General features: G+C 35.7%; 2 protein-coding genes across 2 annotated transcripts; one reads left to right on the forward strand and one right to left on the reverse strand.

Annotated features, from left to right (window-relative positions):
• Positions 1-7,110: 7,110 nt before the first annotated feature.
• Positions 7,111-10,780, forward strand: LOC143549679 (uncharacterized). Its single transcript, XM_077040534.1, has 3 exons — positions 7,111-7,205; positions 8,262-8,408; positions 8,495-10,780. Exons 2-3 carry the CDS (start codon positions 8,300-8,302, stop codon positions 10,678-10,680), a joined length of 2,295 nt encoding a protein of 764 aa, XP_076896649.1. The 5' UTR covers positions 7,111-7,205; positions 8,262-8,299; the 3' UTR covers positions 10,681-10,780.
• An 83-nt stretch (positions 10,781-10,863) lies between these two features.
• Positions 10,864-15,297, reverse strand: LOC143549680 (putative aarF domain-containing protein kinase At5g05200, chloroplastic). Its single transcript, XM_077040535.1, has 11 exons — positions 15,034-15,297; positions 13,641-13,770; positions 13,364-13,506; positions 13,054-13,170; positions 12,770-12,958; positions 12,536-12,691; positions 12,200-12,465; positions 11,868-11,965; positions 11,524-11,694; positions 11,301-11,425; positions 10,864-11,207 (listed from the first exon to the last, which is right to left on the reverse strand). Exons 1-11 carry the CDS (start codon positions 15,106-15,108, stop codon positions 11,031-11,033), a joined length of 1,647 nt encoding a protein of 548 aa, XP_076896650.1. The 5' UTR covers positions 15,109-15,297; the 3' UTR covers positions 10,864-11,030.
• Between the last annotated feature and the right edge of the window lie 90 nt (positions 15,298-15,387).

The following is a 15,387-nucleotide window of genomic DNA, read 5'->3' on the forward strand; positions in this document are numbered from 1 at the left end:
TTCATTTCGTGCTTCGACATTGGCGCCATCCGTGGGACGGCAACGAACTGCCCTTCGATCTTCATCTCGGCTGTCGGATCTCTCCCAGGAAAAACCCAGATCTTGAAGTTTACAGAAAAAGGCTTCAAGGCTTGTTCTATTAAAGCTCAAAAAGATCCTAGATCTAAAAAGAGGCTTCCAGATTTGGGCAAGAGGAAACGGCCTGATTCAAATGATCAGGTCTCCGGGTCTGTGATGGTTTTAAATCTGCTCCGGGCTTCAGATCTGTCCAGACCTGGATTACAGATCTAGGTCTAGATTACAGACCTGGATTTTAGGTCTAAAGTTGCAGATCTGACTCTAAAATTGCAGATCCAGAAAGTACCAGACTTCCGCCGCCATGTACGCGCGCCCGCGGATTCTCACTCCACAGCCGTGCATGTGCCGCCGCGGAAACCACCATCTGGGCTTTGCGCAAGAGACCTCCGCCATGCACGCGCACGCGCGAGTCACCACTCCATCGCCGTGCATGTGCGCACCAGGCCTCGCGCCAAACTTCAAGATCGGGAATCCTCATAATGTCCCGTATGGCTACGCGCCAAACTTCAAGGTCGGGAATCCTCATAATGTCCCGTATGGCTACGCGCCAAACTTCAAGGTCGGGAATCCTCATAATGTCCCGTATGGCTACGCGCCAAACTTCAAGGTCGGGAATCCTCATAATGTCCCGTATGGCTACGCGCCAAACTTCAAGGTCGGGAATCCTCATAATGTCCCGTATGGCTACGCGCCAAACTTCAAGGTCGGGAATCCTCATAATGTCCCGTATGGCTACGCGCCAAACTTCAAGGTCGGGAATCCTCATAATGTCCCGTATGGCTACGCGCCAAACTTCAAGGTCGGGAATCCTCATAATGTCCCGTATGGCTACGCGCCAAACTTTAAGGATGGGAATCCTCATAATATCCCACATGGCTACGCGCCAAACTTAAAGGATGGGAATCCTCATAATATCCCACATGGCTACGCGCCAAACTTAAAGGATGGGAATCCCCATACCACATGCTCACGCATCACATATGCTCACGCATATCACACATGCTTACGCATCACATGCTCACACATATCACAGTCTACGCGCACGCGCATGCAACATCTGCGCGTGGCGCATAACACAAAACCAAAGTCTACGCGCACACGCATGCAACATCTGCGCGTGGCGCGGGACATAAGGTAGCTCGTAAGACGCCCCTCGCGCGCAGGCTTTATTATTCTCAGCTCGTAAGTCGCCCCGCGCGCCAGCTTAATTATTATTCTCACAGCTCGTAAGACGCCCCTCGCGCGCAGGCTTTACTATTCTCATAGCTCGTAAGGCGCCTCACGCGCAGGCTATATCATTCTCAGCTCGTAAGACGCCTCTCGCGCGCAGGCTTTATTATTCATACAGCTCATAAGACGCCTCGCGCGCAAGCTGTCATTATTCTTTTAGCTCGTAAGACGCCTCGAGCGCAAGCTCTATTCTTATAGCTCGTAAGCCGCCTCACGCGCCAGCTCAATTATTATTCCCAACCTTGAAGTTTAGTACTAAACCCGGTTTTACGATCCTAAATTTATTATGTTTGGCTTATTTTATTATATGGACTAATACAATGTTATTGGGCTGAGGGGGTTTTGTGGAGGTAACCCTAACTGGGCTAGGCCCATTAGGGTACCATGATGGTGGCCATGAGACTCTCTATATAAGGAGGACTCCACCTCCTTATTAAAGGGTCATGCTCAATAAGAGCCACCACCACTTTTTTGTGTCTGTGAACAAGAAATCCTCAGGATATCTTAGCAGTCACCTCCACACCCCCAAAAAGCCATCGCAGGTCTCAAGCACAGCCGAGAAGAAGATCAAGACGTGGTCCGTTCATCTCGAAAATCCGTGGAAACATCGTCATGGATCAGGTCAGATTCATTTCGTGCTTCGACAGTAGACAAAGTCCTTGGTCTTGCTTGCTTACAGTGTATGTGCATGCATCTCTACCATATATATATATATATATATTTGTGTCTTTATTTAAGTTTTTCTTTTTCTCCAAGCAAGTGGGCTCAAAAAATCATTTGTTTAGTGGAAATTAGGTAACATTTTATTATTGACATAGGAAGTCTTTGTAGAGTGTAGACATTAAACTTGAAATCTAAAGAGAACCTTCCTATGATGTATTTCAACTACCTAAATCTTAGCATATTTGTACTCATTTTAATACAATTATCTCCTAACAATATTATTTAATTTAAACTCTAAGATTTATCTTGTTTATCTAACACTTTGTGCGATTCATTCCTTGTATTTATCAGTTGTTCATACTTAACCCCCGATCATATAAGAAATCAAGATTATATCCTTCAACAAATACGTAACACATTAGGTTTTATTATGAAAATACGTTAATGTAAGAATCAAACAAGTGTGTATAGTCAACAAAAGTCAAAACCGTGTGGGTAAGGTTCCTACATTAACGTTTTTCCTAAAAAACCGTGTGTGTATAGTCAACAAAACTGGTTCCTACCCGTACCCGACCCGCGTGTGTGTAGTGGTGTAATCAAACAAGTGTAACTGTTAAGTGGACTCTGGGTAAGGTTTTTATAGAATCAGATATTACACATGTACAAACATATATAATAATATTAGCGTGTTAGGTGAATTTTTAATGTGTTCCTATGTTATGTCATGCATGATTTATGGTTGAAATTAAATGATGCCTAGGTTTCATTTTGACCTCAAACATATATTGTGTCCACATTCAAGTGTTCCATCTTTGAGGGTTCAAATCATTTGATTGATTCTTAAAAGCAAGCTAAATATTATTGCTGCTTTATACCTAAACCACCATTATTGGAGAAACATGTCAATCAAGTAAAGAAACACAAGAGATTAACATAAAAAGTAAATAAATCATAAGAAAATCAAAACCTTAATTATATCAATTGTCTCAATTTATTCAGGCCCAAAACGTCCAGGAAACACGCAAAAATGTTATTAAAATGAACGTAGCTAGCGATAATAAGCCATACACGATGACAAAGACTTACAAAGACTCAAGAAAACGACCCTCAAATGCATGTATATGACTAGAAAAAATAGACGCGCGAAAACTAACCACGCTAAACAAAACAAAAAACAAGGTTGAACGAGGGAGAGACGATATACCACCATATTTAGCAATCACAATCATTTGATCTTATTTAACTTTTAATTAGTTAGCTTTATTTTATTTTAATTTTATTTTATTAGAAGTAAGAAATATTGTAGAATAACCGAGTATAACTCAAACAACCCATAAACTATAAGACAAGAAACAAAAGATATGCATCCTTATCCACTAGAAAAACTATTTAATTTTATATGGAGGCGGAGATTGATTTCTTATTATAATGTGATTCAAATATTCTATATTTATTCAAAACATGTGAAGTATAAATATAAATGAATGGATTATTAATAACAACAATAATTTTACTTTTTAAGTAGTTAAAAAGCAAAAAAAGCTACACATATAAATAAACAAGCACGGCCGCATGTTGCTACGTGTTAAAACATAAAAAATTAACGTCCTAAAAACTTTGTACTAGGAAACTATAAAAACAAATATCGGTACCGGACGACATCGGTTCGATTAATCACATAACATAACCTTGGTTTATAATTTTATAAGTTATATTTTTGTTATGTAGTGAATTACCTATGTCATAAAATATTCTATATCCGGAAAAGAGAACTTTGCATATGAGAGGAAACAAAGGAACGGATGCTTTGACTTTTTGTCTTAGCTATCCGTGTTCTAGAAGCTTGATGATGTCACTATAGCTAAAGCATGATGTCATGCATGTCCCACATGCCATGATGTCACTAGAGAGATAGTGTTATCCACAAGGTGGTGATCGATGAGAACTTGTATTTACAGTGTTCGAATCTGTATAAGACGGATCTGTATAAGGCATTCGTAATAAGGCGTTAGCTAAACTTTTTTTTTCTTATGGAAACGCTCCTATTACGGGTGAGATGTTTTCTATCGATAATGTTTGAGTTGAGAGTTTGATCAAAGAGTCAATCACATTTTTCTCTTAAAAATTTATTTGGTTGATTAATTTAAACGTTATTTAATTACAATATATATGAGCATGAAACAACTACGTATAAAATTGAAAAGGCTCCATGTCTAAATGACGGGACTTTTTTCACTTCACAAACAAATATCCTAAGGCATGGAAAATCTTAAATAAGGTGTAAATAAGACGGGCCACTTGTAAATTTGTTGAGACAGCCTCTCACCAAAGTTTCAACTAAATAAGTTGTAGTCCCAGTCAAAGTTGAAGCTTATTATATAAACGAGCTCGATGTTTATTTATAAAGGATGAGTATGCTTGGCAACTTGTAAGCTTAAATGGGTCACTTATTGTATAAATATAGTAAATCTTATTTCATATATAACACAATTACATTGTAGCTTTGAATATCTTATTTATAGAGAAAGTGGGATTTAAAGGTTCAAATGTAAATGCTCTTATATTTGCATAAACCTCATGTGACAATAAGAAAGTTAATAACATCCTTTTGATAAAACTCAATAAGTGGAATCTATTTAACAAAAGCAATTTGTATTACAAAAATAAATAAAAAGAACTCTTAAAAACAAAGGAAATGGTTGTCCATAAGGGCGACCATGTGTCCAAAAACAAATAGAATGAATGGCATTCTTTTGAATAATAAAACAATCATTTATGGCAGTTGTATATTTTATTTTGTAACTTATATATTTTTTTATAAAAAAAATAGGTAATTAATTTTGTACTTGTTTAAAGAAAACATATGACTAGTAATTAAGTAGTTAAACATCCTTTTAATAAGGTATATTTGAAAGTTGTTGACCAAAATGTCGCTATACAAACAACACTTACGCGCTATGTACAAACAACACTTAACCACAAGCTCATGATGAACCTTGTATATTTGTATATGTTTTAACTTTTAATGCTTATGTTATTATTGGATAATAGTGGATGTTAGCATTGCTACGTGGCATGTCATTATTGGTAGGAGCCTGAATAATAAAACCTAGAAGTCAATGTGGTTGACTTAACTTTTATTAATCAAATTAAAATTTAAAATAATAAAACACACCGAGTAATTCCAGTTTCGTAACTTAAATAATGCGGGGCAAATTCAATTCCGTTAACTTTCTTTTGTAATGTTTTGGGTATTCCTTCGTGGTTTGAGTTGTAGTTGGTTTTTCTTTGTTTGTATATTCAGGCTTCTTGTTTCTTATAAGTTTTTTATTTTTTTTAATATATTTGACTTTTCTAAAAAAGAAATTAATGGAGGGCAACATATACAAAAATTAGCAAAAATTAGTGATAACAGGTATTTTATGATGGTCTATTAATCTATTATTATATGAAAAATACACATTACAAAAGTTTATTTTAATAGCTCCAATATATTCAAATATATTAATATTATTGATGTGATTACTGATTTAATGAATAATAATAATTTATTTATGAAAAAACACATCATACTTTTCGCATGTACTACCATTTTTAATGCTGGTTAAAATAAAAATAAATCGAGCTATTTAATTTTGTACATTTAATCTAGAAAACATATTAATTATTTTCAATAATGATTTAAACAAATATAAAAACTGAGTATATTAACTATGAATTTAAACTAGCAATATAGAAAAGGTGAAAGGAGGTAATGTCTCGTGTAGTTTATAGAATACGTTAAACATGATTATAGTATTTAACTATTTATAATATGCGTTAGGGAGTTGACTCGGTGAGTATGTACGGATTAAGGTACCGGAGAAAGAGATGACTTGGTATCATTTCTCTAAGGCGAACAACACCCCACCTATGCGACATAGGGAAGGGGAGCTGGGGAGGTGCGGGTCCGGCTTTGTTATGCCGATCAAACCAAAGGAAGGTGAAGAATCATATATATATAAAATGTTATTCATATTACGAATCATTATATGTATTTATCTTTATTGTAATATATAATGTATAAACAAACTTTATTGCTATAATGTATAAATAAATGCACATTTAATAATTTAGAAAATAAACATTATTAATCTGCCTTTAAACAAACTTTTTGTAATTCTTACTTTATTTATGTTTGGTATTTTCTTCTAAAGTTACATTTTTTATTATTAAAGAAATTTGATATTATTTTTATTTAAGTAACATTTTTAATTACTAAATAAACTTATTTTTATTATGATAGAAAACTATTTGTAATAAGAAAGTTTTGAGCAACACCTCCCTTAGGCTACCCGTCATGGATGTTAAAATGAGAAATGCCAAAGCCACATTATCCCGAAAATCAAAACGAGCTTGTGAAAGCCAGCGCTAAAATGGGAGGCGTTAACGCTCAAGCTGTTTGTATCAAATGAGGTGGGGTCCATCCTAATTTAACCAATCACATTTTTTATTACTTATTCATTACCTTTAATTAAACCACAACATAATAATCAAAACTAAATGATGAGCTAGTTAAAGCTTATTATTATTGTTTTAATTTGTTATGATCTTTACTCTTTAATAAACGACTACAAGTTTTGTCACTTGTCACTCTTATATTAAAACTCACCATTTTTAACAAATTTATAATGGTACATCCTTAAAAAATATTATTCAAAATTTGTTAATTTAATATTTACTTCCTATTTTTTTTCAAACAATAATTATATTTTACTTTAAAATTGTTTTAAAAACTATTATACAACGGCCGTATTAATAGCATATAACGGGTTTATTGTTTTTGTATACTGATTATTTATTAAATATTGTATCTTCAACAACTACCCGTGTAATTCACGAGCCTCCGACTAGTTATATAATATAATAATATTCTTGATTTCAAAATATGATGTAATTTAATATGAGTTTACGTGGCTTTAAATGTATCACAACCAACTTCATCTCTCTCTCTCTCTCTCTCTCTCTCTCTCTCTCTCTCATCACATTGAGAGAGAGAAAGACATAAAACTCACAAGATTTCACAGAAGCTTTCATTACAAGACTTGTAAACAACAAACACTTTTTCTTTTTCATCCCACCAAAAACTCTTATTTTTTTCTTTTTTTTACTAAAGAGACAAAGCTCCAGGTTTCCACAGGATATGACGATGATTATCATGTAATCAACAACATTTATCAAATAATAATATTCAGGTGATCTTCATTTCTATTCATTTATTACACTTAATAAATAATATTTTTATTCATAGTTCTTGATTTTGATTATATGTTTCAGAGATTTACATCTTTGATCAATCAAGAACTTGTAGGGTTTTTTTTCTTATATATATTAATACTGTTTTATTAATGGTTTAACACTCAGTTCTTGATTTATTTCCATGGTTTAAAATCTTGATTTTTTTTTATCAAAAAAACAAGATTTTTCAGGCTCTTTCATTAACACACAGGTCTTGATATTCAAGAAATGAGTTCTTGTTTTTTTAATGATTAAAGTCACAGTATCAAGATTTTTAATAGGGTATGATTAATTTCTTGTATAAAATAAAATTAAAAAAATAATTAAAAAACAATGGTGGATTAACTGAAATTAAAGAATATTAAATTCCAATATTAAAAAGAATAGAAAATTGAGTTGTTTGACTTTTTGTACATCTTTTAATATTTGACTTGCTCCAACCAACTATAATTCATATTTGTCCAGCTGTCTATTGGTATTGAACAAGATCTGATGAATCTCCATGGTTGTAGCTATTTAACCTAGACAACTTCAAACCTTGATTGAAAGCCATTTAAGGTTGACTTGGCAGTTGGCATGGATCTTGGATTGTGTTCTCATCATTTTTTTTTTACTTAAAAAGAATGTGCCATTCATCAATTTTTCTAAAAATAAGAGACATTTTTGTTCTATTTGAGGTTAAAAGTTAAAACCAATTTATTTGACAATTCCAGGTGAAATTATGTCTTTTTAGCATTTGTTAATCTCAAATGTCTTTTGTAGATAGGAGATATGAGGCTATCCGGTTGTATAATTTCTAACACAACACGCCACTGTCACTTTAGTCAGTTTCAACAAAGTTTTACAAAACTTTATTTTATTATAGTAAGGACACACATTAACCTATTCAACATATCACACGAGCGGTGTTATCGGCCTGTATGATAAGTTGAAAATGTTATACAGCCCGTATATATATGCCATTAGTGTGTGTATATAGCTAATTCAGATGTTTGCTGTTTAAATAATTACAGGGCTTTCAAAAGTGATTTGACTGAACATTTTCCTAATCATGAATTCTAAAGTCCGGATTGTAAAGTGCCCGAGATGCCGGAGGGTGCTGGCCGAGCCATCGGATGTTCCCGTGTACGCATGTGGAGGCTGTGGTGCAAAACTTCAAGGTTATTTATATAACTACTATGTTTTATGCTTCGAGTTCAAAGATTTTGTGTTTTTTTTGTTTAAATATTTGAATGTATTAATGCAGCAAAGAAACGAATTAACGGTACAGTTGACACCACATCACAAAGACCGGAGTCACCGGACAAAGATTCTTCAGAAAAACCGAAATTGGACCGAGTTTTTGGTGATCAAGAAGCTGGCAGCAGCTTAAGTCAACAATCTGTGCTTACTTCTACTAATGAATCAGATCAAAAGGATGATCATAATGATCTTCATAGCTCAAATACAGCGGTTAAGGAGTATTCATCCGAAACATTAAATATAAAACAACTTTCTAATGATCAAGAACCCTGCAGTAGCTCAAATCAACAACCAGTGGTTACTTCAAGTGATGAACATGAACCTGATCAAATTATGCATAACGAGCCTCGTAGCTCAACTGAGTTTTCGGGCCATGAGGATCCAGAGTCATCACCCGAAGCCACGCCTCATAACATAATAAAACAAGAACAAGAAAAGTATCAGAATGAAAACATTACAGTTGTTGGACTCGAGCATCCGTCAGGCAAACAACAATTCGAGCAGCTTTCAGATAATAATGAAACCGACACAGAGTCAACGCCAGACGACACACCTCATAACATAATAAAACAAGAACATGAACACGAACAAGAACAATATCAGAATGAAAACATTACAGTTGTTGGACTCGAGCATCCGTCAAGCAAACAGCAATTCGAGCAGCTTTCAGATAATAATGAAACCGACACAGAGTCATTGCTTGAAGACACAGCTCATAACAATGTCAACCGGCACGAGACTGAATTCGTAAGCTGTAGAAACGATACTGTAGTTGAAGAGAGTGATAGTGAGTTTGATGAAGCTACGGTTAATACAAGGATCATTAGTGATTCGGATGGTGGCTCGAAGTCGAGCTTTAAGAACATGATTGCAGAGAAGTTGCTTGATACACGACAGAAAAAACCTGTGTATATGGATGAAGACGAGTTGTTATCAGAAGACGGAAGTGCTGATTTGCGTCATCGAAAAAGACTCGGTCGTTTCAGCTCGGTAGAGTCTATGGAAACCGCACGGTTAGGTGGCACGAGTTATTATGGGTATGAAGGCAGTGTATCTTCGTTTGATGGAACCGAAGATCAGGGCCGTGGAAAGAAACATATTGGTTCAATACGAGATGAACATGTCGATTCAGGAAACTGGTATCGTTTCAACCGACGTAATGAGTTTAAAGATGAGCACAGATCGCCTTACGGTTTGAACGAGTTGAACCCGAGGCATCATTCGCCAATGATCCCTGAAAACCCGAAAATGGAAAGAATAGAGCTGTTGAAACTGGTTCAGGAACTACAAAATCAGCTAGAAAGAACATATGTTTCAAACCCGAACCTGCAGCAAGTTCCTTCGTACTATAATCATGTTTTGAACAATGCGGGAAGATACGGGCAGCGAATGGCGTTTTCTGGGGAAGCATCAGCAGTGAACAGACGACGAGACGCTGGCTCGTGCCATCATTGTTGTCCACAAGACCGCCATTTCTCAGCCCAGCTTCCCCGCCAGCACGTTTGCTGCAACGGGCCTAGTTACGGCCCCAACACTTACCACAGCCCACAGTTTTCCTGCCCGTCAAGCCCAAAACATAAACATTCAGTATCCGAGTTCTCTGTACCTGATGATCACTGGCAACCGAATGACGTCATGAAACCGAAGAAGAAGAAGCAGTATGTCCGGCCAATCGCAGGTGGGTCCCCATGGATCGCGTGTTACCAGTGCTTCGAGCTTCTTCAGCTGCCTCAAAGCTTCCTTCTTTTCAACAAAAGATACCACAGTTTAAGATGTGGTTCTTGTTTGAAAGTACTCAACTTCACACTTACAAATGGAACACATGTTAGTCGATACTACCCGGAAGAAACGATTGCTGCTCCACCGAGCAGTGAGGCGGAAGACTTTGACAAGTTGACTGGGCCATGGGCCGGGCCGGTCTCATGTTCGGATCGCTCGTTTGGGAAGAGTTATTCTACAGAAACAGATAGAAACGGTTCTCGGGAATTCAGTGAGGACAGAAGAAAGGCAACCATGTCACGAGACCAATTGGGCTCAACCCGACCACCTTCTTCAAGGGCTTCGGGCCGGAGAACCACCACATCAGAAATCGAGGAGGTTGAGCCCGAGCACAGGCCCGGGCCCAATGGGTCGCCGCTGCATTGGCTAATGGGATATGCTTCTCCGAGTAAGATGATCCGGGGTTTATAGTAACCGGACATGGAGTGAAATTTTGAACCAGTTATTTTATAGTGTATAGTTTCATACATATGTTTCATTTGATTTTGTATTCTTGTTGGGTATTTTTCCTTTTTTTTTCTTCATATGTTAGTGTTGGATTTTTTAGATTCGAAAAATGGTTATGATTTAATTTTATTATTATAAGTATTTTTATGTTGAAAACTCAGAATAACTGTATCACCTTTAGGATTATGATTCTACATGATGGTTTACATATGCATTATTACATGACTTGATGCTTTTCATAACAGTTGTTTTCTGCAAGTATTTACTTAAGTACCTACTATCACTATATACGAATGACGATTCTCGGTGGCAGACTAGTAGATGTTTCGGTTGGTAGTTCTTCTACTTGAGGCAATAGTGACCCTTTGATCCTGAAGCATGTTCATGTTGGGAGCTAGTAGTCGAGTGTAACGGTCAAAATACAAGAGCTGTTTCATTAACAGTGCAAATTCCCGAGGGAATCTTAACCCGTATGATTCACTGACTCGCACCTATTGACATAAAATAAGCCACAAACAGAGTTATTTGCAGCTAAAATATGTTAAAAATGGACTATTATCAGATACTAAAGCTTAGTAGCGTACCACATCAAGAAACAGTGCATTCATCTGTCTTTCATCAACAACCAAATTGGCGGATATAGCGGTTGCATTTGTATCTGTTCGAGTCGCTGTAGCAACAACTACTTCTGTATCCAAATCCTGAAAATGTGAAAAGAACTTCTATATATGTTATAAATATTCAAAAAGGTGAAATAGTTTGATTATTTAAACAGGGCCACAAACAAATGAATGCGTGCCTGTATAGATGCAAAGATCTTCTCCAAATCTTTAGCAAATGCTCTAGAGTCCACATTTGTATTTGTAGCACCCATTTCAATTAAAGCAGAGGCCATTGACTCATATTCTTCAGTTGCAATCGAACCCAAAAACTCTTCCATTGCATTCCATGTTTTCAGTGATATCCGTCCAACAATACCTGCAACTCATAAATTCTGGTTAAGGTGATATTGCCCATTGTGTGATTGCAGTTTTGTATGCAATAAAATGAAAAGCAAAATTTGTTTATCCAGACACACACAAGCAGATTTATGCAACTTAATAATAAGTGTCAAAACACAAATTATAATATGCAGTGTTAAAAGTACCTACCAAAATCAAGAAAGCCGATACGTCCATCACGCAATACCCATAAGTTACCAGCATGTACATCTGCATGGAAAGTTTCACATGCCAGTAAACTACCAAACCTGCAAAAGTTGCAACAACAAAAAAAAGTTAAATTTAAGTGAAATTGTGAAAAGAAATTGTTAAAGTCACTGGACTTTAATTTTCACATGAAGTTTGAAAAACAACAAAAGGGTCCTCTAAAAAAAGCTCAAAGACTATCATTCAAAAAAAGAATACTTCCGTTAAGTTTTGAAAAGTACAAAATGATAAAACAAAGCCAGTGAAATTATGTGTTATCATCGTATTAGTCATACCATACGTTAAGGGCGGTTATGAGACTGGTTTCTGGACTAGAAACAAGGTTACTTATTGAGTCCAAATCAGTAAGCGGGACTCCGTATAATCTCTCCATTGTTAGAACTCGTTTGGTACTAAATTCTGGATAAACTTTAGGAGCTGTGGCCTGACTTGTAAGCCCCATTGACTGTAGGTATCCTCTGAAGGACTCTATGTTCGCTGCCTCTTTCTTGAAGTCCACTTCTTCAAGCATCGATGCTCTTATATCATTCACAATCGCAACCTACTAGACAAACGCATGCATTAAATTGAATACCTTTAAAAAACTCATACTAGTTTTTTTTAATTCATACCAATGATGCACGGCTCAGTTCAGGATTCAAGAACTCTACAATGCGTGCAACAACATAAATGAAATTCAAATCTGCAACTAATACATCTTCGATTCCTGGTTTCAAGACCTTTATTACTACTTCTGCTTGTGATCCTTTAAGCCTTGCTGCGTGTACCTAAATATCACATTTCCCAAAATGTGAAATAAGTTTTTATATAAAAATGCTGTTGTTTTTATAGAAAGTGATATCAACCTGTGCTATTGAAGCTGAGGCGAGTGGTGTGGGGTCAACATACTCATAGATACTATCAATCGGGCCTGCTAGTTCCTCACGCAAAATCCTTTTAATCTCATCAAACGGAACAACTGGAGCTCTATCAAAACAATACTGAAATTCTTGCACGTATTCTGCTGGAAACAAAGTGGGAGCCGATGCTATGAACTACAAATGAATAAAAAATAGGAATTTATGAAACAAAGTTTATAAACACGAGTCATTTTGCTATTATAAACTATTCATTGGATAATGTAGCTCACCTGACCTAGTTTGATATAGGTAGCTCCCAAACGTTCAAATAATTTTCTAAGGTAAAGAGGTGATAGCAATCCAAGCTGAAGCTGTGATGGTATCCCGCTACTAGGTGAATTCCTTGACTGCGATATATAATTATATAATTATGTTACACCAGCTCAATCATATACAAACTCAAACTTTATTGAAGTAACGTTGTACACTTGAAGTATATCATTTGTAAACAATTAAACATTCATTCAGTTGCTGCTAAAGACGAGCTATACCATACAATACACAAATACAAACAATATACGATATGAGGAATTCATATACCTGTGATAATTCAGTTAGCCACTCGCCACCAACACCAATGACTGCTTGAATACCTTGGGCCAATCTTAAAGCTCCACGAGGACCTGTGTTGATTGATGTCTGGACAATATCCTCCACAAGTTTTGGCAAGTTCTCAATACTGTCTGCGAGTAGAAATGGTATTTTATAACATCATTAACAGCAGTATAGAAGAAACTGAACTATATTCTTAATATTCTTCGACTTTGGTGTTGATGAAAGAGCAAATAGAACAATCACAAATAATGAAATAAAGTACCTTGAAGACGAGAAGTAAAAAGATCTTGTGTTCGTGCTGATTGTGACTCTGAATATCTTGCATAAAGTCTTAACCCATTAGATCGATACGCATTCTTCTTTGAGCTGATAAATATTCTTGTAACAGGCAACTGAGAGTGAAAACCAAATATCATTAATCTGCAAAGTAGAGTTACAGCTTACAAACACACCTAATTTGAATCTTTAATTGGCATTTTATTCTTGTTGAACCGATTGGTCTAATTCCAGGCAAAGGAAATTTAAATATTTTAACTAATAACTGATTCAAAAAGCAAAATATACTTATACTCAGAACTAGCTACTACTTAAGTAACAAATCCTTTTTTGCTTTGTGTCAATAACTATGAAATAAATAGAACAAAGCATATACATCCTACATCTTTAAAGCGATTTAGGGGCTGTATGGCAGCCTTGTATTAAGAGGCCTGACTGATTACGAGGTAGCCTCTGAATCGGTAAGTGTGTTTCAAAAACGTACCCATTAAGAGACTTCATGAACCATTAAGAGGTATCTTTTAAAGGAACCAAACACACTCTACCTCTGACCGATTAAGAGGTAGCCTCTTAATGGAATCATGAACAAACTACCAAACAGCCCCTTAAATCGCTACGTCTTTAAAGCAATTTAGCGGCTGCATGGCAACCTTGTGCTGATCTGTTAAGAGGCCTGAGTGCCTGACCGGCTAAGGAGTAGCCTCTCAACATATTTCTAAAACTAACCGATTTAGAGATTCCGCGAACTGTTAAGAGGTGTCTTTTAAGTGAATCATTAACAGACTACCAGACAGCCCCTTAGGCAACGTTTTAACTTTTCATTGAGGGATAAAATCATGCAAGTATGCAATAATAACCAATAACCTCTGTTATGTTTATATTTATATAAATATGTAGTTTCAAAAAATTTAATGAGTAAACATAAACGAATGTTCACAAACATAAATGAACTAACGAACCGCCATGTGTTCATGTGCGTTCGTTTAATCAAATGAACAATAAAACCGTTCATGTTCGTACTTCCTTCATTAGTAAATAATAATATTCGTTTCGCTTATTAAATAAACAAATATAAGCGAACCTCCCACGGAACAGTAAATTGAACACACAATTTGAACATAACAGACTGCCGAACAGTTTCAGTTCATTTAGAAACTAATTAACTTCATATTTGAATGTTAAGGTGCCTCAAAATCTCAAACAACACAATTAATTAACATACCACAAATTGATTTGAAAACTGATGCAATAGGTTATACTAATAAAGTAGGTTAACTGCAATTAGGAATATAATAATAATAATAATAATAATAATAATAATAATAATAATAATAATAATAATAATAATAATTAATAATTAATAAGCAATGAATTAATACCTGATATTGATGCGTGAGTATTGGGGCACATCGGCCATGAACGAAGCAGCCTCTGAACACTGAAACTGACGTCATCAATTCAATTCAATTCAATTGTTTGTGTGAATTCGATCTCCTTGTGGGGAAATTTTTAATAGTATTAGTACCATTGAATTGAACTATCAAAGCGGTGTCGTTTAGCTATATTAATTTGCGAGAACGGTTTGGCCACGTGCCATTTTCTTACTGGTTCCTGTTTGTACTTTATAGTGAAACATCCTAAATGTAAGTAGGCAAGGTATCGGACCATCGGTAGTGACTAGTGAGTTTTTGGGAAATTCGGTGTTAGTATCAGTATGGTATCAGGTTCATCCC

This window comes from Bidens hawaiensis, unplaced genomic scaffold (assembly GCF_021521415.1).
Source record: "Bidens hawaiensis isolate Kalapana, Puna unplaced genomic scaffold, B.hawaiensis_p1.1 tig00015748_1, whole genome shotgun sequence".
Taxonomy (NCBI): domain Eukaryota; kingdom Viridiplantae; phylum Streptophyta; class Magnoliopsida; order Asterales; family Asteraceae; genus Bidens; species Bidens hawaiensis.

Bases quoted from the DNA above. Each gene is read 5' to 3' on its own strand.
- LOC143549679 (XM_077040534.1), top strand. From the start codon at position 8,300: ATGAATTCTAAAGTCCGGATTGTAAAGTGCCCGAGATGCCGGAGGGTG. The intron at 8,409-8,494 runs GTTATTTATATA...GTATTAATGCAG, and splicing joins CTGTGGTGCAAAACTTCAAG to CAAAGAAACGAATTAACGGT.
- LOC143549680 (XM_077040535.1), bottom strand. From the start codon at position 15,108: ATGACGTCAGTTTCAGTGTTCAGAGGCTGCTTCGTTCATGGCCGATGT. The intron at 13,771-15,033 runs GTATTAATTCAT...TTTCACTCTCAG, and splicing joins TACTCACGCATCAATATCAG to TTGCCTGTTACAAGAATATT. The intron at 12,959-13,053 runs GTGAGCTACATT...ATTCATTTGTAG, and splicing joins CCTATATCAAACTAGGTCAG to TTCATAGCATCGGCTCCCAC.